This window comes from Kluyveromyces lactis, assembly GCF_000002515.2.
Source record: "Kluyveromyces lactis strain NRRL Y-1140 chromosome F complete sequence".
Taxonomy (NCBI): Eukaryota; Fungi; Ascomycota; class Saccharomycetes; order Saccharomycetales; family Saccharomycetaceae; genus Kluyveromyces; species Kluyveromyces lactis.
Window position 1 is genome coordinate 1,239,617 of NC_006042.1, and position 22,654 is coordinate 1,262,270.

The 22,654-nt window shown below is 40.9% G+C and overlaps 9 protein-coding genes across 9 annotated transcripts; 6 read left to right on the forward strand and 3 right to left on the reverse strand.

Annotated features, from left to right (window-relative positions):
- Positions 1-518: 518 nt before the first annotated feature.
- KLLA0_F13420g (chromatin-silencing protein SIR4) lies at positions 519-4,529 on the forward strand (the record flags this gene model as incomplete). Its single annotated transcript, XM_455684.1, has 1 exon — positions 519-4,529. The coding sequence occupies one exon, from the start codon at positions 519-521 to the stop codon at positions 4,527-4,529; it is 4,011 nt and encodes a 1,336-aa protein (XP_455684.1).
- Positions 4,530-4,799: 270 nt separating this feature from the next.
- Positions 4,800-6,563, reverse strand: PCF11 (Pcf11p; the record flags this gene model as incomplete). The annotated part of the gene is made up of 1 exon (XM_455685.1): positions 4,800-6,563. One exon carries the CDS (start codon positions 6,561-6,563, stop codon positions 4,800-4,802), a length of 1,764 nt encoding a protein of 587 aa, XP_455685.1.
- Positions 6,564-7,029: 466 nt separating this feature from the next.
- GGC1 (Ggc1p) lies at positions 7,030-7,932 on the forward strand (the record flags this gene model as incomplete). Its single annotated transcript, XM_455686.1, has 1 exon — positions 7,030-7,932. One exon carries the CDS (start codon positions 7,030-7,032, stop codon positions 7,930-7,932), a length of 903 nt encoding a protein of 300 aa, XP_455686.1.
- Positions 7,933-8,016: 84 nt separating this feature from the next.
- MTC2 (Mtc2p) lies at positions 8,017-8,841 on the reverse strand (the record flags this gene model as incomplete). The annotated part of the gene is made up of 1 exon (XM_455687.1): positions 8,017-8,841. One exon carries the CDS (start codon positions 8,839-8,841, stop codon positions 8,017-8,019), a length of 825 nt encoding a protein of 274 aa, XP_455687.1.
- Positions 8,842-9,136: 295 nt separating this feature from the next.
- On the forward strand, positions 9,137-9,886 carry UTP11 (rRNA-processing protein UTP11; the record flags this gene model as incomplete). The annotated part of the gene is made up of 1 exon (XM_455688.1): positions 9,137-9,886. One exon carries the CDS (start codon positions 9,137-9,139, stop codon positions 9,884-9,886), a length of 750 nt encoding a protein of 249 aa, XP_455688.1.
- Positions 9,887-11,545: 1,659 nt separating this feature from the next.
- ADH3 (alcohol dehydrogenase ADH3) lies at positions 11,546-12,673 on the forward strand (the record flags this gene model as incomplete). Its single annotated transcript, XM_455689.1, has 1 exon — positions 11,546-12,673. The coding sequence occupies one exon, from the start codon at positions 11,546-11,548 to the stop codon at positions 12,671-12,673; it is 1,128 nt and encodes a 375-aa protein (XP_455689.1).
- A 616-nt stretch (positions 12,674-13,289) lies between these two features.
- On the reverse strand, positions 13,290-17,093 carry HSL1 (protein kinase HSL1; the record flags this gene model as incomplete). Its single annotated transcript, XM_455690.1, has 1 exon — positions 13,290-17,093. The coding sequence occupies one exon, from the start codon at positions 17,091-17,093 to the stop codon at positions 13,290-13,292; it is 3,804 nt and encodes a 1,267-aa protein (XP_455690.1).
- A 972-nt stretch (positions 17,094-18,065) lies between these two features.
- APE1 (metalloaminopeptidase APE1) lies at positions 18,066-19,625 on the forward strand (the record flags this gene model as incomplete). Its single annotated transcript, XM_455691.1, has 1 exon — positions 18,066-19,625. One exon carries the CDS (start codon positions 18,066-18,068, stop codon positions 19,623-19,625), a length of 1,560 nt encoding a protein of 519 aa, XP_455691.1.
- A 502-nt stretch (positions 19,626-20,127) lies between these two features.
- GFA1 (glutamine--fructose-6-phosphate transaminase (isomerizing) GFA1) lies at positions 20,128-22,242 on the forward strand (the record flags this gene model as incomplete). Its single annotated transcript, XM_455692.1, has 1 exon — positions 20,128-22,242. One exon carries the CDS (start codon positions 20,128-20,130, stop codon positions 22,240-22,242), a length of 2,115 nt encoding a protein of 704 aa, XP_455692.1.
- Positions 22,243-22,654: the final 412 nt, after the last annotated feature.

Below are 22,654 nucleotides of genomic sequence, written 5' to 3' on the forward strand. Positions count from 1 at the left end.
TCTTTTAATGTTGAAGAGCGAGAAATCTCAAAAAAAAAAAAATTCGAAAAATCAAAAAATCGAAATTTGAAAACTTTGCTTAGGGAGAAACCCTTTGTTTTATCGAATAAAATTCATTGACCGTGCAAAGTAGTGGGCGACACAGTTTGAAAACGCACCTTATACCTTATTTACCGACACCATAGATAGTTAGGGTGTGGCGCTGGAACATAACTTAGGTGTAATTGTGTTTTACCTAGCGCAGACGTGTCGAGTGTTAACAGCCGCTAAGGAGAATCGTTAAAATTTGATTGATAGTTTTACATTTTGATTTAAAACGCCAGAACCATTTTTCTTATTATCGATTGAGCCACGATTAAGCTCGAAGAAAAAATAAAATTAGGGTTCTGCAACAATAAGCTAAACTGGCTGACATTAATACTGTACTCAGATTTACTGTGCGTGCTTCCTTTATTAATTGTATTTGGACATAAGCAGTCTCATTGAAGTGTAAGTAAGGGCAGTTGGTTTTTTTGGTGATGATGAATAAACATGACAAGCAACGGCATCCGTCGCAGAAACAGAAGCATAGGAATAAGCAACGACATTTTCAGAAGGATCGTTTGGGCAAAAAGATAGATTCTAAGAAATCTGAGGCAGATAATGATCAGATACCGATTTTGTCGTTTCTGCGACAAAATATGGATACCAAGCAAAATTTGACGTCAAGACCGGGTTCAAGTTCGACTCCGACCACTCCTCAGGTGTATAGACGTTCCAAGACTGTCAATTCCAAAACTAGTCGCTCTGAGGAAAACTCCAAGGTGCGGACTTCACAGGTACGATCCGGTTGGGACCGTCCTTTTTCGTCGCGACAGCCATCACCTTCACCTTCACCTGCCGCTTCTGGATCGCAATATCAAAAGCAGAAAAGCTACACTAACCGGAAAAGTAGTACTTCGCATACTGAGATGTTGAAATCTCTATACGTTGGTGATAGCAAGGTTTCATCACCGCCACAATCGAATATCGATAAAGCTCCTCAGAGGAAACCCTTGGAAAGAACAGGGTTATCGAAGCGTGTTGTCGAAGATGAAGTGCTGAGAAGACAACAGTCCAGTTTGTCTTCATCGGGACGTATACACAAGCACATAGAGTCTCCATTTCAGAGAAATTCCAAACCGGTTAGCAAGAGCATTGTTAAGGCACCGAACAAAGTCAATTTTGCATTTGAAACTAGTTTGAACGATATAGACCTGAACCTATTGACACGCGCAAGAGCATCGTCTGGTGGTACTCCCACATCGAAGGGGTCAGCAGCGGTTCCTGCCGCTCCGAAAACTAAAAATAAGACGGACTCTCAAGTAAGTAAGATAGCCAATGAGATACAAAATTCTAATAAATCCCGAATCTCTAAGGCAAATAGTCCCATTCAAAGAACAACTACTACTACATCTAACATTCCGAGCGAGGCTAAAGAGTTATACAACATGCTCTCATCGCGATTGAAGAGAAGAAATGTTTTATTCGACAAGAAAGGTACAATCAATTCTGAAAACAATGACAAAACTGGCGCATCAGTAAAAGTGGAATCTTCACATGTCGAAATTATAGGTTCAAAGCGTGATCACACGCATACAAGTTTTATGGAGCTACCATCTATGCAAGCCACTATTGCGGATTTAGCAAAGACCACTTCGCTTGTAAAAGAAAACAGCGCACAAATAGAAGTTGATCGTAATCTAATTGGCCCTGAACGTTCCAGGAAAAACGAAAAGGAATTCCAAGATTTGGAAACAAGAACTAGCTCTCCGGCAAAGGAAAGTCTAGCGTCTCCTTCTGCTGACACGCCTGAAAGAAAAGTGCCACAACTTGATTTGACATCGCCATCATTTGACTCCACTCCTGGTGTTACAGAAAAAATGGATCTCAAAGAAGTACCATCTCCCGAGTATCCTTCATCAGCTGGACAAGCCGTTCAACAGTCAGAATCATCACAAATATCACACGTTATACAACAAGCAGAGGGGGCGGATTCTGGCTCACATCACGGAATTCAAGTTGAATCAAGTGAACTGAACATCCCAACGATATTTGAGAAGAAAGATAACCCGCAAGCAGCTTCTGCTTCAGGTACCTTCCATCATGTCGATGAAAAACAATCAACTGAGGAAACCGCAAAACTTTTGGCTTTATCTGATACTTCATCTGAAACGTCTTCCGATGGTAGTTCCTCAGGCCATTATGTAGGTGATTTCCAATTATTGAATACGATGAAGGCAAGAATGGTCGGTCCTAAGGTTGCGAAATGGAAGGCGTTTAACAAATCTAAATTTAAAGACTTGATGAAATATCTTATCGCTGAACATACACCTCTTGCAGCAAGATCAGATGTCAGCTGCTCCAATGATATATGCAATATAAGAAATTACGAGAGCGTTGAAGTTCACCATTTACAAAAACTTCCCCCAAGATTGCGGTATCTTGAATTGGAATCTCCAAGTAATAATTTCATCAGTAAACCTTTGAGGGCCAATAACAGAGTTGAGAAACTTCGTAAAGATGAGTTATACAACGGATCTAAGCAAAAAAGAAGAACCCGCGGGTCGGCACCCGATTCAGAGGGAAGCAAAAAGCCACTGATAGAGCGACAAATTGAAGACGGCAATGTATCTGAGAAAACTCCCCAAGAACCCACTACTTCTATTCCTGGCGAAACAGATGTTAATGAAAAAGTGTTGGAGCCCATCGAAGATATCGAAATGTTACCTACCTTTATTTCTTCATCCAACCGTTTAGAGCCGGACGCTAATACTTTATCGGCTCATGCATTACCGTCAAGTGTTATAGGCGTCAAAAAGCAGCCTTCATTGACTACTGTGAACAAATTTCCAGCTTCTTTTGAAAATGGACTTCAACCTGACAATGCTCAAGCGTCAACTGAGATAGAGACAAATGAAGGTAACTCAAAAAAAGGTAAAGATGAGTTACATTTTGATCCTGAAAAATGTGAAGATGTCACTCAGTTCAGAAAAGAATATCTAGCATTACGAGCCTCGATATCGAAAGACGATACCTGTTCGTCATCTTTGGTAAATGAAGATTTAAACAAGACTGAAGTTATCCAGAACTTAACCTCTGAAATTATTCAATCTGAGATGAAAATTGCTTCACTCGTTGGTATCAACCACCAACTTCGCGAAAAACTAGAGGAACTTGAGAAGATCCAAGCAAAATTAGTCCAAGAACTTGATACTGTACTTCTAGAATCTAAAGGGTCCTTTTCGGCAGGAACTGCCAAGGAGGCTGAAGTGAACAATAAAGATAAAACTGAATCGATAAATAATGAGCAGGCTCGAGAAAAGTCACTAACAGCTGCTCATGGAAAGCTAATTAGTAAGGTAGAAAAAGACCTTGTAGAAATAGAGGCGTTGAACAAAAATGTAACAGAGCGTTTGTTTGAGATCAAACGGATTAAAGATAGGGAAGTAGAGAATCATCCTATAATAAAGCAGCTCAGAGACACACTTGAAGGTGAAAGAGCTCACTTTGAATCACAGTTGGCACTTGAAAAGCAAAAGGTGTCAAATTTAAAGGCTGCTTTACTGAGCAGACATGGAAAAAATGATATCAATGAAGAAGTTAAGCCGGCAGCTCCTTTGGACGGAAAGAAACTTGAAGAACTTCAAGCAGAACTGTCTAGCACTAGGTTATATGCACGGGCTCAACATAATGCTGCAAAACATCTCCAGACAGAATGCTCTACTTATCGAAATCTATTATCAGAAAAGAAACATAAGTATAATGAGTTGAATTCTAAAGTTGCACTAGCTTCAAAACAGTGCGCACAATTGCGCAGCACGAATGCACATCTTCGTAATAAACTCCAGAGTTTAGAAGACGTGGTTTCAAAAATATCATCTAATACAAAATCAAAATTGAAACCGTCAAGCTATGACAGCCAAAACACACAGCGTAGTATTTCTGGTGGCTCAGAAGTGCAGCAATCATCATTGACTCCTGCGCAGTATGAACAAAATGCCCCAAAAAAGCTACCAAAATCTAACGGGGCGATCACATATATTGATGAGAATGAAATTTTAACTAAAGACATTCTAAACGACGAAGTAAGGAAACTGAATATGACAGTATTAGATCTACAGCGCAGAATCAAAACGCTAACAAAACTTGAAACGAATGTAGGCCCTTTGAGTGTATTTTGTGAAAAAGAAAAGTTATCAATACGTGATGTAGTGGACCGTCTTCACTGGATTAAGAGATTAGAGTCAACTATTGCAAAGATGGCTAATGAAAAAGCGGACATGACAGCTAAAGTCAAGGATCTTGAAACAGCGTTGAGTCAGTCTAAAGAAAAAGTGGACCGTTACGAAGAATATTCGTCAAAATCCCAGAAAGTCGATAAACCTCGGCCTAACGGGGAGGATCCCGTCGCACTCAAAGAAACCATCGTTCGGTTACTGAAGGAACGCAAGAAACTTACCGCTATTTTGAAGAACCAAGCTGAGTCGAAGGAACGTGATCCGAATTAAAGCGTGTCGAGATAAAGAATTCCCGTAAGAAGAAAAACAAAATCCAAAGCACTTCTATGCAATAGATAGCCGTAATGAAATAGCATATGTTTTCTATAATGCAGTTGTAACATTTAGGAAGTATATATATATATAAATACCATATAGCACTATATTATATTCGTACTTCCATTTAGAACGAAATTTGTAGAAGAAAATGGTACGAAATTCATGCCGATAAGCCAACTAGAGTTCGAATATACAATTGATCAGCACTAGCTATTCATCAACTCATTGAAGCAGCTCGTTAAAAATACCAAGATCTAATTGAAGATTTTGGAATGATGGAGATGAGGAGGTGTTTGACTGTTGACTTTTAGCTGCCTCATAATAACAAGTGGCATGGAAGAATTTGTCTCCCACCTGTACGCAGTTGCTCCAAATCCATTCTCCCAGATCTTCATCATATTTACCATATGTGGATTCGGTACAAATAGGACACTGGAACTTCATATCTGTGGCATAATCCGGTACTACAATATATTTATTCCTGAGTTTAGTATAGATTGCATCAGTAGAATCTTCCCTGTTGTTCGCAAATGTAGGTTGCTGTTCAGCAGCTCCAGTATCAATATCTGTTGCAATGATGTCTTCTTCTTTAAAGTCTGCCCATTGATTTTCATCCAAATACCAATTCCTGGATTGAATGACCTTGGTAGATGTAGTGGTGTTGGACTGGATACCTTTAATCTTCTTGTTGACACGGAAATGCCAATCAAGATGTTGTATTTCCAACTCCTTTTCTTCAAGAGTATTACCAAATCTCTTACCACATATACTACATTTATTAGGTTTTGCCCGATATAAGAAATGTACCAACTTTTCCGTAATTGGATGGTTATCATTAAGAACAAACTGTTGAGAAAGCTGAAGGACAGATGCGTTCAAAATATCTAGGTTTTGCGTCTGGCGTTGCGCCTCTAGATCACCTAGAATATCCTGTAAAAGTGAATATGACGGTAGTTGCACTGTCTTGGAGGAATCAAATTCAGGTTCTAATTTGGCAGCTAAGGTAGTAATAGATGCTTCTCCAGGTTCATGCAAGAGCTCTTTTTCTCTCAACATGTTAACCAAACTAGAAAGCTTATTGAGACGGTTAGAGTTGGTCAGTTGGTTCAAAAATGGAGCATTAAATTGAAGGCTTCCTCCGAACATCGAGCCGTTGTTACCGTTCGCCTGGAGTGAGCCACGAGACATATCATTGTTTACAGAACCTTGAGATGATGGCGGCAGAAACTGAGAGTTATTTTGTAATGGCAACTGCTGCTGCTGCTGTTGTTGTTGTTGCTGTTGATGTTCTTGCGCAAAAATCTGTTTGAGCTGCTGATGAACTTGCGACAAAAACTCCGGTGCCAACCGTTCCTTCTGCAACTCTTGTCTCAACTGCTTCAATATCGCTACTTTTGCCTGCAACTTGGCGTCATCCGGTGTACTTACTAGCTTCGACTGCGTAATCAGCGCTAATTTATCAATATCCGACAGTAACGATTTCACAGTAATATTCGACCCAGCCGGTCCGTTGTGAGCGGTATGTTGTTGTATCGCCGGCGGAGTAGCACTTTTCTGATGCAACGCACTAGCCTTAATCAAAAAATTCTCGATGCTGTTCAAAGAACTATGATCGAACATCAAGTCTCCTGCAGGCAATGGCACCATCCACGTTTTGAACATTGAAATCATCTTGGTTCTAGTCTGATTATCCACAAGTAAATAAGTTTTACGGAACAATTTATGCAAATTCTTAGAGAAATAGATCGTATACGGAGAACCAGCGTTCTTACAGATAGAATCCATTACATAGAAAGTGAAAAGCTTCTGACTAGGAACACATTTCTCCAGTCTATTTTCAATCAAACCCACAAACTCTTGTGCTAAACTCATATGTTCCTCTGCTAACTGCGTCAAGGTAGTAATTATAGGCCGAGAGTTAAACGTAAGACCATCCAAAGTGGTCTTAAACTCCTCTAACGCATTAGAACCATCTTCAGAACTCATAGAGAAATCCCAACAAAACTCGGAAAAAAGTGTACCAAAATATAGCAAACAATTACTATTACCACAAACTAAGCCTCTGGATACTAGTAAGCGCTCAAATAATGAATCATACGGCCTCTATTCCTTGCCTCTGCTCATCGTCTTTAAAGGTTTCCTTATCCTAATCCTGCATCTTGTAACGTTTTGCTCGGTTGAAAGAAAAACCGAAAACATCACCAGATCCGGGTAACGAAACCACACTTTTTTCTTTTAAAAAAAACCTTTCGAGATATCGATCAAAGATTCTTTCAAGAATGAATCATCACTGTTTTTATCTATCTTGCCTTTACGTGCATCTGGCTCCTTTCTTTCTCGTGCGAAACTTTCAACAACGTTTATTAAGAGTAGAAGCAGGAATCTCACTAGGTGAAAAGGGTCTTTCTTTTAATTTCTTATCCATTTGAACTAAGAAGAGCTGGAAAAAAAGATGACTACCAACGATAAGAAACAATCGGGTTTGGCCCGTGTCTTAGGTTCAGCTTCTGCTGGTATCTTGGAAATTGGTGTTTTCCATCCTGTGGACACTATTTCCAAGAGATTGATGTCAAACCATACCAAGATTGCCTCGACCTCTCAATTGAACAGTGTTATTTTCCGTGACTTTGCATCTGAACCATTGGGTAGACGTTTGTTGTCTTTGTTCCCTGGTTTGGGGTACGCTGCTGCCTATAAGATCTTGCAACGTGTTTACAAGTACGGTGGTCAACCATTTGCCAATGAGTTTTTGAACAAGAACTTCAAGGGTGATTTCGATCAAGCTTTTGGTGAAAAGACCGGTAAAGCCTTGAGATCTGCTACTGCCGGTTCTTTGATCGGTATCGGTGAAATTGTGCTATTGCCATTGGATGTCTTGAAGATCAAGAGACAAACTAACCCAGAGTCTTTCAAGGGTAGAGGTTTCCTAAAGATCATCAAGGATGAAGGGTTTGGTTTGTACCGTGGTTGGGGTTGGACCGCTGCCAGAAACGCTCCAGGTTCTTTCGCTTTATTCGGTGGTAACGCCTTCGCCAAGGAATATATCTTGGGTTTGAAGGATTACGGTCAAGCTACTTGGAGTCAGAACTTCGTCTCTTCGATTGTTGGTGCTTCTGCTTCATTAATTGTCAGTGCACCATTGGATGTTATCAAGACCAGAATTCAAAATAGAAACTTTGATAACCCAGAGAGTGGTTTCAAAATTATCAAGAACACTTTGAAGAACGAAGGTTTCACTGCATTCTTCAAGGGTTTGACTCCTAAGCTACTGACCACCGGTCCAAAGTTAGTGTTCTCCTTCGCTCTGGCTCAAACTTTGATTCCAATCTTTGATAACTTGGTCTCTAAGAAATAAACCTTGGATTCAAATACAAATTCATGTAAATAATGTTATTAATTGCTACTATTCAATTCTTTTTTTCTATATGTATAAGTCTCTTCAAGTCGCTGGAATGATATCCTTCATCACGCTTTGAACTATGCAAAGCTGTTTGAACAAAGGATTCTTGTATTCTTGAGCCATCTTAATGGCAAACGTATCAAACCTGTTGATAAGTTCGTCAACCAGTTCTTCCTGAGACCCGTACATGACACTAGGGTCCTCTTTCGAGGATTCTATCAACTGAAGATGCCAGGGAAAATATCGTTCACATGCAGTTTGAACCATATCGGGAGTAATGAACGAGGATCCAGACGTCAAAGCGATCCATTTACAAAGCAAAGTCATATCACTGAGTGACCTAGAATGTGCTCCTCCACCCTGGCTAGGTTTACTAAGCCTATGCATCCTAAGGTGAACTATTAGGTCTAATATGTACCTTCTTATCGAATGGTGCATATATACAGAGTCCACTATGGATTCTGCGACCACGGAATCCTGCCATTGACCCATATCTTCACCACATGCGAACCAGAATTGATGCCTTAGATAAGGGATCATAAGTGGATTATCTTGTAACACTAGTATAACAGGAACAGTGGATTTGTGCAACCACAGAGCAAACCTATTTTGCAACTCATAATCGATTTCAGCAGTACCACTATACGGTACTAGATAACATGAAATGCCATTCTGCGTTTCAGTATCCGGTAAGCTATCAATACTGCATGATTGTGGGGACGGTACGGCAGGGTTATCCATGTGAGATAGCAGATCGGATATGGACTTTAAACCTTGATCATTAGAAGTTCCAGTGAAACAAACCACATGTCTTTTCAGCACCAAACCTGCACGAACTCCCTCCGAAATGGACACAAGAGACATGGTGAACGTCGAGCTTGGGTCCCGAAGGGAAACAACTGGCTAATAACAGGTATATCAAGTATTGCCAAGTGTGTCGAGATGACGGTGATGATATATTGTGAGTTTTGGGAATCTATCGAGCGTTACCCGCACACGTACATAGTGAAAGAAACGAAAGTGAAAACTTTAAAGCGATGAGATGAGATGAGATAGGTTTGACACATGACGTTCGAAGAGCTGAATAGACTATCAACGGGGTCTTAATTCTTCAACAGAGACACAGCTCGAGTAGAACCAGAACGCGAACAACACAACAATGGGTAACCTGCAGCACTCTGTGCAGAAGAAACAGCACCGTGAGCGGTCGCAAGTTCAAGAGAGAAGCAAGTTTGGGTTCTTGGAAAAGCACAAGGACTATGTAAAGCGTGCCAAGGACTACCATAATAAGCAAACCACTTTGAAAGTGTTGAAGAGCAAAACGAAGGAACGGAACCCAGATGAATTCTATTTTGGAATGAACTCAAAGAAATTGGGGTCTGATGGGCTATTGATAACCAGCAGGCACGGTGGTGAAGAATCCGATGGGGTATTGAACATGGATCAAGTGAAGCTTTTGAAGACGCAGGACAGCAATTACGTGCGTACGATGAGGCTAGTGGAGTCGCGTAAGAGTGAGAAGAAGAAAAACTCGATGATGTTCACGAGCAATGGGAAACATACTGTTTTTGTAGAGGATCAAGAAGCGATGGAATCATTCACACCGGAAGAATATTTCAAGACCAGTACGGATATGGTTGATCGTCGAGAGAACAGGTTGAGAACGGATCAACTAGAGGGGGTCAAACTAGGTTCGTTGCCTGGAAAAGCACAAAACGAGGAATCGCTACGCAAGAAGAAGTTGAAGAAATACAAGGCGATCACGAGACACATGGAAAGAGAGAGCCAGCTTGCTGCGGTAGAGGAACGAATGAATTTACAAAGAGAAGTGATGAAATCGGGGTCCAAGAAGAAGATTGAAGTGAACGGGAAGGTAACGTACAAGTGGAAGAAACAGAGAAAGAGGTGAGCATGCCTGCCACATCACGTGACAAAGTCACGTGATGTCATCCTTTATTTAGACACACATAAGAGACCGAGACAGAAGAGGTATGTACAATAGATATCAGAGCCTCTTGGTGTCACGTGTGCGTGACACCAAGATCCTCCACCGACCAATAACAGATGACTTAGTCAACTTGAGGTAAAAAAAAAAAGAGCTAAATGACAAACGGCCCATTTCAACCCCAAGTCGCCTCCGATTAACTACTGGCAGGGCTTGACCTTGCAATTGCTATATAAGTGGAACAACCGTTAAACAGGTTTACTCCTATTCAACTGTTTAACCTTTAATCTACAGATAATTGGAGAACTGTACCTACTATAAGGGTCAGAGTGGAGTAAGTATATAAAATGAGAGAATGACTTCGAATTAAGGGATAGAGATTGAATCGATATATATATGTAAGACTGTGTCGATAAGATCTATCAACGGCTACTAATAGAAGTTCAACACCCAGAAATTGATTGTTTTGGCCTGAAATGTTAATGGCAGGGAATCAAGTATGAAGTATGAAGTATGAAGTGTGAAGTGTGAATCCCGTAAAATCGGAGAAACATGTGGTCACCTGGTCAAGGACTTAAGGGAACACAGCGGTTGTTCTCGGCATTAAGCGGTACTATTGTCACTTTGTAATGGCAGTCCGAATCACGTTTTATTATATGGGGGGGGGGAAGGAACGACGGTACATAAGAATGAGGGGCTTGGTTGCGGTGTACGGGTTTAGTACCCCTCTCGTCCGTGCAAGCCCAAAGACAAGTTTTTGTTTCTTTTTCGTATCCATCCCCAGAACAGTGCGCAGCAAGGAAATATTCCGTCATGCGTTTGGATGGTTTTTCCCCTATTGAGGGGCAAGTGAGGGGTAAACGAACGGCGCCTGAAATTTTCCCGCTCAATGATATGAATAATCAGTAGGATCTCCGAGTTTCGCAAGAAGCAGTAAGCAACTCCGTTTTATTGCGAGACAACACTATTGTGAGAAAAGGCACTCAAAAAGCGACCTCCGTTAATTGATGTCAACTGGCATCAATTTGAGATACTTTGGGTCAATTTGCAGTGTGCATTCGCATTCTTTGTGTTAAAATCCTTTTCCCCAGAAGTCGGAGTTTACAGGACACAGGGTGTGGAGCAATTGGGAGAGCTCCAGCAGGGCTGGAGCTCTGCCTCTGCCTCTGCCCCAGGTCCAGGTCCAAGTCCAAGTCCAGGTCCAGCGAGAACCGGAGTGAGAGGTGTGTGCTGTGCCTTCCACTAAACGAACCAGTATCCCAGGTCTCTTAAGTTTCCCAAATCTCGGCATGGTCAGGCCTCTCCACTGTAGCAGCCGCAGCACATTTTTTTTTTTTTTCTCTCTTCTAATGGATCAAGCATCACTACTTATCACAATTTATCACTTTTTCCAATGATGTTGCCATTGCCCTTGTTGGCCTTCTCGAACTAGTCCGTCTTTCTGGTTTAACTTGGTGAGGGAAATTCTTAGCACTGGACTGCGCTGTGATATGACCTGTTAAATTATAAAAAGGAGTCGTTTTTCAATTGACAATTTTTTATCATTGTCTCTGGGATCAATTGGTTTTTCTTCCTCTCTTTCGCTTTTCTCCCCCACCAACAACACAACATACAACACACGCAATGTTCAGATTAGCCCGTGCCCAAACTGCTCTAGCGAACAAAGCTTCTGTTTCCAGAAGCTTTTTGAGATTAAACTCTTCTTTCGCTATCCCAGAAACTCAAAAGGGTGTTATCTTCTACGAAAATGGTGGTAAGTTGGAATACAAGGATTTGCCAGTTCCAAAGCCAAAGGCTAACGAAATTTTGATTAACGTTAAGTACTCCGGTGTTTGTCACACCGATTTGCACGCCTGGAAGGGTGACTGGCCATTGCCAGTTAAATTGCCATTAGTCGGTGGTCACGAAGGTGCTGGTATCGTTGTTGCCAAGGGTGAAAACGTTAAGAACTTCGAAATTGGTGATTACGCTGGTATCAAGTGGTTGAACGGTTCTTGTATGTCTTGTGAATTGTGTGAACAAGGTTACGAATCTAACTGTTTGCAAGCTGACTTGTCTGGTTACACCCATGACGGTTCTTTCCAACAATACGCTACCGCTGATGCCGTTCAAGCTGCTCAAATTCCAAAGGGTACCGATTTGGCTGAAATCGCCCCAATCTTGTGTGCCGGTGTTACCGTTTACAAGGCTTTGAAGACCGCTGACTTGAAACCAGGCCAATGGGTTGCTATCTCCGGTGCTGCCGGTGGTTTAGGTTCCCTTGCTGTGCAATACGCCAAGGCCATGGGTTTGAGAGTCCTAGGTATTGACGGTGGTGATGGTAAGGAAGAATTGTTCAAGCAATGTGGTGGTGAAGTCTTCATCGACTTCAGAAAGTCTAAGGACATGGTCGCCGATATCCAAGAAGCTACCAACGGTGGTCCTCACGGTGTCATTAACGTCTCCGTCTCCGAGGCTGCTATCTCCATGTCTACCGAATACGTTAGACCAACCGGTGTTGTTGTCTTGGTCGGTTTGCCAGCTGACGCTTACGTCAAGTCCGAAGTCTTCTCCCACGTCGTTAAGTCCATCTCCATCAAGGGTTCTTACGTCGGTAACAGAGCTGACACCAGAGAAGCCACCGACTTCTTCACCAGAGGTTTGGTCAAGTCTCCAATCAAGATCATCGGTCTATCTGAATTGCCAGAAGCTTATGAACTAATGGAACAAGGTAAGATCTTGGGTAGATTCGTCGTTGACACTTACAAATAATCGGATTAATTAAAGAATGTGTCCCTCATTAGATTTCTTTTCTTTATTTAACTCCCATTATTACAAAAAAAATTAGTGCAAGGGAAGAGTCTCTCACCTCTTAACTTAAAATGAAAAAGAACAAACGTATTCGCCATAATCATATCATCCTCAGCCTCCTATTTTAACAAACTCACACAACGATTCGCTCTGGCTTTATGAACCTTGCCAGGCGTGTGTTTTTAAGAAGAAGTTTAACCGTTAGATAAGAAAGGATGAAAATTTGACGATACGTTCTTATTCCATGCCACCCCCCCCCCCCACTGTTACGTATGTTTATTGTTAGAGCTTATGACCTATCGATGACTATTGTTATTATCTTATACAGATGAAAAATCTCTTTTATTTGAATTGATTTCAAACAACGTATTTTTTATATATCATAGTAGTCATTGACCCCCCTCTCTTTCTTATCAATGAAGTAAATAATATTCAATCAATATTCCAATTTTTAAACTAACTTTAATACCAGACTTATCTTTGAATTGACTGGTATTGTCACTACTAGCATTAATTTATGTGTATTTTTTAAGATATATATATATTATTCTATTGTTACAAAGTTTTACAGATATTTTTATTCTTCTTGTGCACTAATTGCACCGGCAACGTCTTTATTGAACCGTTCAAATGATGCCATAGTATCCTTATCGTTAACGAACCTCTTACTGCGAGTCTCCAGACTTAGCACTGTCTCCGTACCATTCATGCATCTCATCTCAACGGTAAATTTACTCTTGGGTCGATTTCTCTTAATACCACCGAAATTGCAATCGTACGTCACGTACTCTTTATCTCCCTTACGTTCCATCTTTTTTAACTCACAATCTACACCATTCTTACCGAATTGCGTCATGAGTAAGATGTGAATGTTATCAAACGGTATACTTGAGGTCCGGTATTCATATACTGTCCGCTTTGGTTTCGAGGTTTTAATCCGTTGTAATAGTTTACTGAACCAATTAACGGGGGAGGAAGACTTCATACTGGTAATTGGTTTCACTTCATCCTCTTTGATCTTTGGTAATTTGTTTATGTAGTTGGATTTCCTTTTGCTGCCAACGTTATTTGTCGTCGTACTGTTGGCATTTAGCGTCGGTTGTCTTCTTTCTGCGGCAACGGGTTTGAAGACCTGTTCGGATTCAGAACTTCCGTCATCAAATAGTAAAGTCACCCTTCTAGTCTGACCTTGACCATGGTTTCCATCATCGTTCTTTTGTTCTTCTGTTGATAGGTCCAGGTTATCGCCATTGATAGAAGATACAAGAACAGTGGAATTTCTTTTAACGGTAGTGCCGTTTGTGTCTTCATTGGTTTCATTTTCGACTGGACGTGTATCTAATGCACTTCCTAGGAGTCCCAGTCCATTATCGTCATATTCAGCACGGCTTTCATCACCGTCGAGATCTTTGAACATCGAGATCATAGAACCGGTGATGGTTAAATCTCTGTCACCATTCGAAAATCGCTTTTGTTTGATATCTTTGATGGGACTCAATTTGAACTTAGATATAATTTGTTCTGTCGTTTCCCTTGGTAAATTATCCAGCTTATCCATTTGATTGATGTATAAACTGACTCTTACATCCGTTGCTGGTGTCAGGACATGACTTGTATCGATTGAATCGATAGAAGCAGCTTTTTTCTTCAAGTTAAGCTGTGACTGATCGATCATTGACTCAGAAGTAGTAACAGATTCATTAGCATCGTCTGGAGCGTCTTCGAAAATATCGATGTCACCGGCTGTTGTGACCGCTGGTGCAGTATTGACGTTATAATCGTCATAATTGGAACTGGTCTCAAACCGGTTCGAATCATTTTCAATCATCAAAGTTTGATTTTCCGAGAGTTTTTCATGATCAGTATTAACAGGATTAGATGCCTGAGTAACTGGTACTTTATCCTCATCGATATTCATGATAAACTGAGAGAGATCTTTGAATGTCATTGACGAATTGATCAACGACGATGGCATGCGTAAGAGATCAGGCTTAATGTCAGTCATAGGTGTACTGGTAGTTAACACGGTTTCCGGTGCTGTCAACTTACTTGGATTAGTCTTCTGCCTTTGCAATTGATTTTCACCTTCCGAAGAACCTTTCCCACCAAACAAAGCCTGCGCCTCTCCGCTTACAGTCCAATCCCCACTATCTCTTAGCTTTCTAATGGTAGATCTTGACTTGATTCTCTGTGGAACACTGACCTTCCTTAGAAGGTTCTCAAGTGATGGCTTAGGTTTGTTACGTTTGGGGTCCAAAGATGAGACATACATGGACTTGGATTGGAATGTATTGGTCATATCCTTCAACGGAGTCATAGAAACAGGAACAGTCGCTATTGTGTTATCAGCCGTCTTCCGTTTCATTGATGTCACACTTTGTCTATTTTCTGTCTGTGGCTGATTGTTCAGTTTTGGTTGTGCCAGTATATTCTTCGATGGCTGCGTAAGTTTTTCATTCTGTTGAGCTTTCATGTGCTGACCAGATTCACCGAGGAAATTATCCATCGTTGCACCATGCACAGACGTACTTCTATCATAATCGTCCACAATAGATTCAAGTTTGGATGAAGTGTGCTCCGAGGATGAAATAGAAGGTAAAGGCGGAGGTGGATATTCATGTTGCAACTCGTCATGAAGCAATTCGTTCAAGTTTATTGAACGTTTAGAAATAGATTGCAAAGAGTACAACGATCTCTTTGAAGCTGAGTTTTGTAACGTTCTTTTCTTTGGAGTGGTAGGAGTCAATGACTTCTTAGAGCTGGATTTTGATATCGATTGTGAGGAAGATTTTGCGCCAAAGTTTGGTTGGAAAAGTTTTGAGGAGGAGGAAGAAGCAATGAATCCCTGTTTTGTCTTCTTTGGAGATTTTGAACTTCCATTTTTCAAGGAACTTATCGAGAAATGTGATTTCTGGTGGATCTTTGGAGCCTGTAGGGTACTAGATTCAGAACTATCAGATGATATTTGTTGTCCAAAGGCCGATATTGTTGGAGCCATCGATGCTGGCAGTACAGTTCCGTTACTTGATTGTTGTTGTTTTTTCGCTGTATTTGTTACACTATTCACATCAGATGAAATATTCAATGGACTGACCGAGGAAGCGGACGATGTTTTCAACGTAGGAACAGGTATTAAATCCTTTTGCATCGATTTCTGTTGTTTCTCCTGATAATTCCATAGTAAAGAATAAAACATTTTCTCTTCAGTGAATCCTGGTTTCATAAGTCTTGTCACCAAATGTTTCCTTGCAGCACCGTGCCATAGGATCTGTAGGTTGGATAAGATTGTCTCATCGATGTCCCTTTCCGACGAAAAGCTCACAATATTTGGAGTACGATTCAACAGATTCAAATCCGAATTAGACTTACTGCGAGATTTCTGATCATATTTCGTCAGCAACTCATGCTGTAAGATTTGGTCAATAGTAATTCTTCTATTTGGATCTACCACCAGGATTCTAGAAATTAAATCTTTAGCCTCTACCGATAACCATTGGGGCATCTGATATTTTCCTGACTGTACTTTCAACAACAATTTCTTGACGTTATCGTCGTTAAAGGGTAAATGTCCAGTCAACAGGGCGAACAAGATGATACCACAGGACCAAACATCACTTGGGGATCCATGATATTTCCGACCCAGAACGATTTCAGGAGAAGCATAATGTGGTGAGCCACACGAGGTCTCCAGCAGTTTATCCGAAGTCTCTAGGGCAGCCATCCCAAAGTCTGCAATCTTGATAGATCTCTTTTTCTTATCCAAAAGCAAATTCTCTGGTTTCAAATCACGATGACAAATATTGAACCCATGGCAGTATGCTACAGCTTGTACTATCTGTTTGAAATAATGGATAGCCTCACTTTCCGGCAACTTCCCCTTCGAGACCAAATAGTCGAACAATTCACCACCTTCAACATATTCCAATACCAAATATAACTCAGATTTGTTTTCCCATACCTCGTAGAGACCCATCACATTGGGGTGCGAGATAAGCTTCATAATGATAATCTCACGTTCGATCCCATATGGCAGCTGTTTGATCTGGTTCGACTTAACGAATTTTTTGGGAACTATCTTAATCGCTGACAGTTTCCCCGTTTCCATATTCTTTGCTAGACGAACTCGACCCGATGACCCTTTCCCCAAAGTCTTACCCAATTTCCAGGGACCTACCGTATCGCGGTTTCTCCTCTTCGAAGTCTTGGTATTATTAACATTAGCATTCGACGATGCAGTCGAAATCTGTGAAAGACGCTTAGTAGCGTCTGTTACTGACTGAACAACCCTATTCAAATGTTCATTATTTGCACGATATGGGACCTGGCCGTGACTAGAATTATCCTTCATTGCCACAACGGCAGCTTGAACAGCACACGACATCTAGCACAAACAAAGCAAGCGAGTGAAATTGAGAAAGCAAAAGAGCAGAAGAGAGCGTGTGTGAGTGTTTAAGTATGATAAGCGAATGTAATGATTGGAAAATAAACACACTCTGTGATCAAATCAATGATTCTTCTTCTTCTTATTATTATTAGTATTCTTCTTCTTCCTTATAATTCAAATGGTAGACCTAGCCTTGTAATTTGCAGTTCCAGCAGAGCGACAAATCAGCGTTACTGATGATGTTAACGTTGCTTGGTGTCTTCTCTCTTGGATGTTGTTTGGTTTCAAATTCTGATTCAAACATTGTTATGTGTGCATATATTTCATGAAAGGGCTTTATTTGGTAAATAGTTGAAGTCATTCTGCACGACTAGTAAATACTAGCAAGACGCGAGTTTGAGCTTTGTTCGCGAAGACGAAGACGCGAAAACGCGAAAATTGGCAGAAGCAGTAAAGTCGAGAACATGGCAAGTTCAACTTGCTGTGATAGATTTGAACCAGGGCTTTCGGCGCTGGTTCAATAATTGTGTTGGTTGCTGCCAGTGTGCTGGCACGGGCACGGGCATCAGCACTTTTGGTTTATCTGAATGAAATATAGGCACAACCACGTGACCTTTGAATTTACACGGCCGAAAACAACTAGATATTGTCACGTGACCTTTATCAATTCTGTTGCCTATACGAACTATGACTTAAACTTATCCATGATATCTTATAGCAACCATCTCGCACCACTCTCCCCTGAGAATAGTAACTAATTGATCTTCAACAACGCTTAATAACGTTACTATCCCTCGATATTCACACTCCGCTCCCAATTCAAGTCATATTTCGCTCGCTGTACAGGACTCTGAATTACTTTTAACGTCTATCGATCACAGTTTCTTCTTCTCCCCTATATTAAAGATAAAGACACTGATAACATAACAGCGCTCAAAGAGACAAACACCATCCGAAAAGTGCAACCCAATGACAGAACACATCGAAATAAGCAAAGAAACTATCAACGCTCTAAGCGACGTCTTGAAACAACTAGCCGTCATTGAACCTAGGTCAAGAGACGTTAACAACCAAAATGACAAGGTTACCAAGAAGTCGACTAGTAAGCAAAGCCAATTCTCGAACAAAGCGACGTTCAGAGAGTACTCGCAAGAGTACATAGATTTCACATATGAAAACCCTACCATTTACCACGTCGTCAAGTATTTTGCCAAGAAATTGGAAGAGAATGGCTTCGGTTATCTCAGTGAAAAGAGTTCTTGGTCCAACGTTGAACCGGGCCATTACTATACGACCAGAAATGGTACAAACCTCTGTGCCTTTGCGGTGGGACCCGAATGGAAACCTGAGTTAGGTGTTGGTATCATTGGTGCCCATATTGACGCCTTAACTGCGAAGTTGAAACCTTCTTCTAAGAAACCTGATGTGGAAGGATTCGAATTGTTAGGTGTAGCTCCATACGGTGGTACTTTAAATGAACTGTGGTTAGACAGAGACCTTGGGATCGGTGGTCGTGTCCTAATTAAGGACCCTGATACTGGTAAGATCAGTTCGCATTTGTGCAACTCGGCTCCACACCCTATCGCTAGGATTCCATCTTTGGCACCACATTTCGGTGCACCAAGTGTTGGTCCATTCGATAAGGAGGACCAAACTGTGCCCGTGATTGGCTACGTCGGTAATGGAGACTACGATGATGATGATGAGGACCACGACGTCGAGGATGAAAAGAAGAGCCCGTTGTACGGCAAACATAGTATCCATTTATTGAGATACATTGCCAAGTTACTATCCGTTAAAGTGTCTGCCATTACGCAATTTGACTTGGACTTATTCGATGTGCAAAAGGGTACTTTCGGCGGTCTTAAAGACGAATTCATCTTTGTTCCTCGTATTGACGACAGAATCTGCTCGTTCAGTGCCATCAATGGGTTGATAGAGCACAAGAAGACTGGCCATAAAAAGGATGGATTTAACGTCGCAGTGCTTTATGACGACGAAGAAGTTGGATCGTTGACAAGACAAGGTGCTAAAGGTGGATTGTTAGAATCAGTGGTCGAAAGAATCGTTGCTAGCAGGGGAAACGACGTCTCTGAGACGCGTACGGCATTCGCCAACTCTATCATCATCTCTGCAGACGTCACACACATGTTAAACCCAAACTTCAACTCAGTATATTTAGAGAACCATAAACCAAAGCCAAACGTTGGGATCACCCTTGCATTGGATTCCAACGCTCATATGGCTACAGACGTTGTTGGGACCGCATTGGTGGAAGAATTGGGTAGATTGAACGGGGACAAGATCCAATACTTCCAAATCAAGAACAATTCCAGATCTGGAGGCACCATTGGTCCTTCTTTAGCATCCCAAACAGGTGCTAGAACCATTGATATGGGTATTGCTCAATGGTCAATGCATAGCATTAGAGCTACAACTGGTAGTAAAGATATCGGCTTGGCAGTTAAATTCTTTAACGGATTCTACAACGACTGGAACCAAGTCTACCAATCCTTTGGTGATTTGTGATTAAAATCATAACTCACCTCCATTTCTATAAACCCCTACTACGGTTACTAATCTTACTGAAATATGATCGTCCTAATGAATTGGGCCCACATGTCTGAATTTGAACTATGAATCTTATACGCAAAGACATGCAATTCATACCTCATCATAGTACTACATAACAAAACTATACCAGTTACACCAGATACAGGATGGCCCTACGAATTACAACCTCCATCAGGACAACTCAAACCTCTGGTCCTTTGGTCTTCTCTGTTTCAAGCCTTTATGGATCACACTGTATTTACATTTCTAAAACTGGTAATTATAGTAACAAAAAAATTTTTGTGTTATATAAATAAAGAACACATATGGTATAAATATAAACTGGACTTATTCACTCAGGGTTTTATGCCAAGCGTTCGAAAGGAAAGAAGCTAACAAAGGATCCAGTAACTCTAAAGTGTTCCAGCGGTAGCATTAGAAAAGACGCTGAGGCAAGATAGTTTAGGAACGCGATAGAATGTGTGGTATCTTTGGTTATTGTAATTTTTTAGTTGAGAAATCTCGTGGCGAGATCATCGATACTTTAGTGGAAGGTTTGCAGAGATTAGAGTACAGAGGGTATGACTCTACTGGTATTGCTATTGATGGTGACAGAGAAGACGAAACTGTTATTTACAAGCAAATCGGTAAAGTTTCTGCTTTGAAGAAAGAGATCGAAGCTCATAAGCCAAACAGGGACGCGCATTTTGTCACTCATTGTGGTATTGCTCATACCAGATGGGCTACACACGGTGAGCCAAAACAGGTGAATTGTCATCCTCACAGATCTGATCCAAGCGGTACTTTTGTTGTGGTTCACAACGGTATCATCACCAATTTTAGAGATTTGAGACAGCTTTTGACGAATAAAGGGTACAAGTTTGAATCCGATACCGATACTGAATGTATTGCCAAGTTATTCAAGCATATCTACGACACAAATTTGAAGAACGGTCATGATCCAGATTTCCATGAGTTAACGATGCAAGTTTTGCAAGAGTTGGAAGGTTCTTACGGTCTTTTGTGTAAGTCTACTCATTATCCAAATGAAATCATCGCCACAAGAAAGGGTTCCCCATTGTTGATCGGTGTTAAATCTGAAAAGAAATTGAAGGTTGATTTCGTCGACGTTGAATTCCCAGATTCTGAGCAGTTACCAGATTTGCCAGTTAACAACGAATGTAACTTGTTGAACGATGCTGATAGAAGTTTGCTTCCATTGGCCGGTGACGAAAGTACCTTGCGTAGATCTCAATCAAGAGCTTTCTTATCAGAAGACGGTTCTCCATCTCCAATCGAATTTTTCCTTTCCAGTGATGCTGCCTCCATTGTAAAACACACCAAGAAGGTCTTGTTCTTGGAAGACGATGATATTGCTCACATCTACGACGGTGAATTGCACATCCATAGAGCTAACAAAAAATTGACAGAATCTGCCACCAGATCCATTCAAACCCTTGAGATGGAATTGGCTCAAATTATGAAGGGTCCATACCAACATTTCATGCAAAAGGAAATTTATGAACAACCAGAATCTACTTTGAACACCATGAGAGGTAGAATAGATTTTGAACACAATCTGGTCAACTTGGGTGGTCTAAAGTCTAGATTGTCTGCCATCAGGAAAGCTCGTAGATTAATAATGATCGCCTGTGGTACTTCTTATCACTCTTGTTTAGCTACAAGAGCCATTTTCGAAGAGCTAACGGAGATTCCAGTATCAGTGGAATTAGCGTCAGATTTCTTGGATAGAAAATGCCCAATCTTTAGAGACGATGTTTGTATTTTTGTTTCCCAATCCGGTGAAACTGCTGACACCATGTTGTCCTTGAATTACTGTTTGGAAAGAGGTGCATTGACCTTGGGTATCGTGAACAGTGTTGGTTCTTCCATTTCTAGAAGTACTCACTGCGGTGTCCACATCAATGCTGGTCCAGAAATCGGTGTTGCATCAACAAAAGCTTATACATCACAATATATTGCATTAGTAATGGTGGCTCTTTCTCTATCAGACGATAGAGTCTCCAAGATCGAAAGAAGAAACGAGATCATCCAAGGTTTGAAATTGATTCCAGGTCAAATCAAAGAAGTCTTGAACGTGGAACCAAGGATCAAAGAACTTTGTGCTAAAGAATTGAAGGATCAGAAATCTTTACTTCTATTAGGTAGAGGTTACCAATTCGCAAGTGCCTTGGAAGGTGCATTGAAGATCAAAGAAATCTCTTACATGCATTCAGAAGGTGTGCTTGCTGGTGAATTGAAACACGGTGTTCTAGCATTAGTCGACGAAGATTTACCAATCATCGCTTTCGGTACCAGAGATTCCCTATTCCCAAAGGTCCTTTCCTCAATCGAACAAGTGATAGCCAGAAAGGGTCATCCAATCATTATCTGCAACGAAAACGATGAAGTTTGGCAAAACAAGGCCAAGGCCAACAATTTGATTACTTTGGAAGTTCCACAAACTGTCGACTGTCTACAAGGTCTATTGAACATTATCCCATTACAATTGACCTCATATTGGTTGGCAGTCAACAACGGTATCGACGTCGATTTCCCAAGAAACTTGGCTAAATCCGTGACTGTCGAGTAAGAAAGGCTCTATCTTTTTCTCATTTTGCGTACAGTTTATCTAATTTTTCTAGTTTGTCCGATACATTCTCCACATATATAATTAACAAACCCGTCAGATCAATTCCGTTCCCCTCCTACCTACTATTAACATTGTAACACCAATGGTAACCCTCTTGTCTCTTGTTTTCATACCTTTAGGTCCGATTTGGTCTTATTTCGGTTTCTTTTCGAATGATTGATACCTTGAGATAAAAACAGAAAAAAAAAAAGGGCAAAACATTCAAATCGAACTTTAAGTGCCGAACATCAACAGAAATAACGAAAGCAAAGGCACGTAAAATACCATTACTGTTTGTTAGAGGGCACTAGAACAGGTGTAATTCGTGTATCAGTCAGCTGAAAGTATATATTAAGTGGAATTGGTTCAAGAG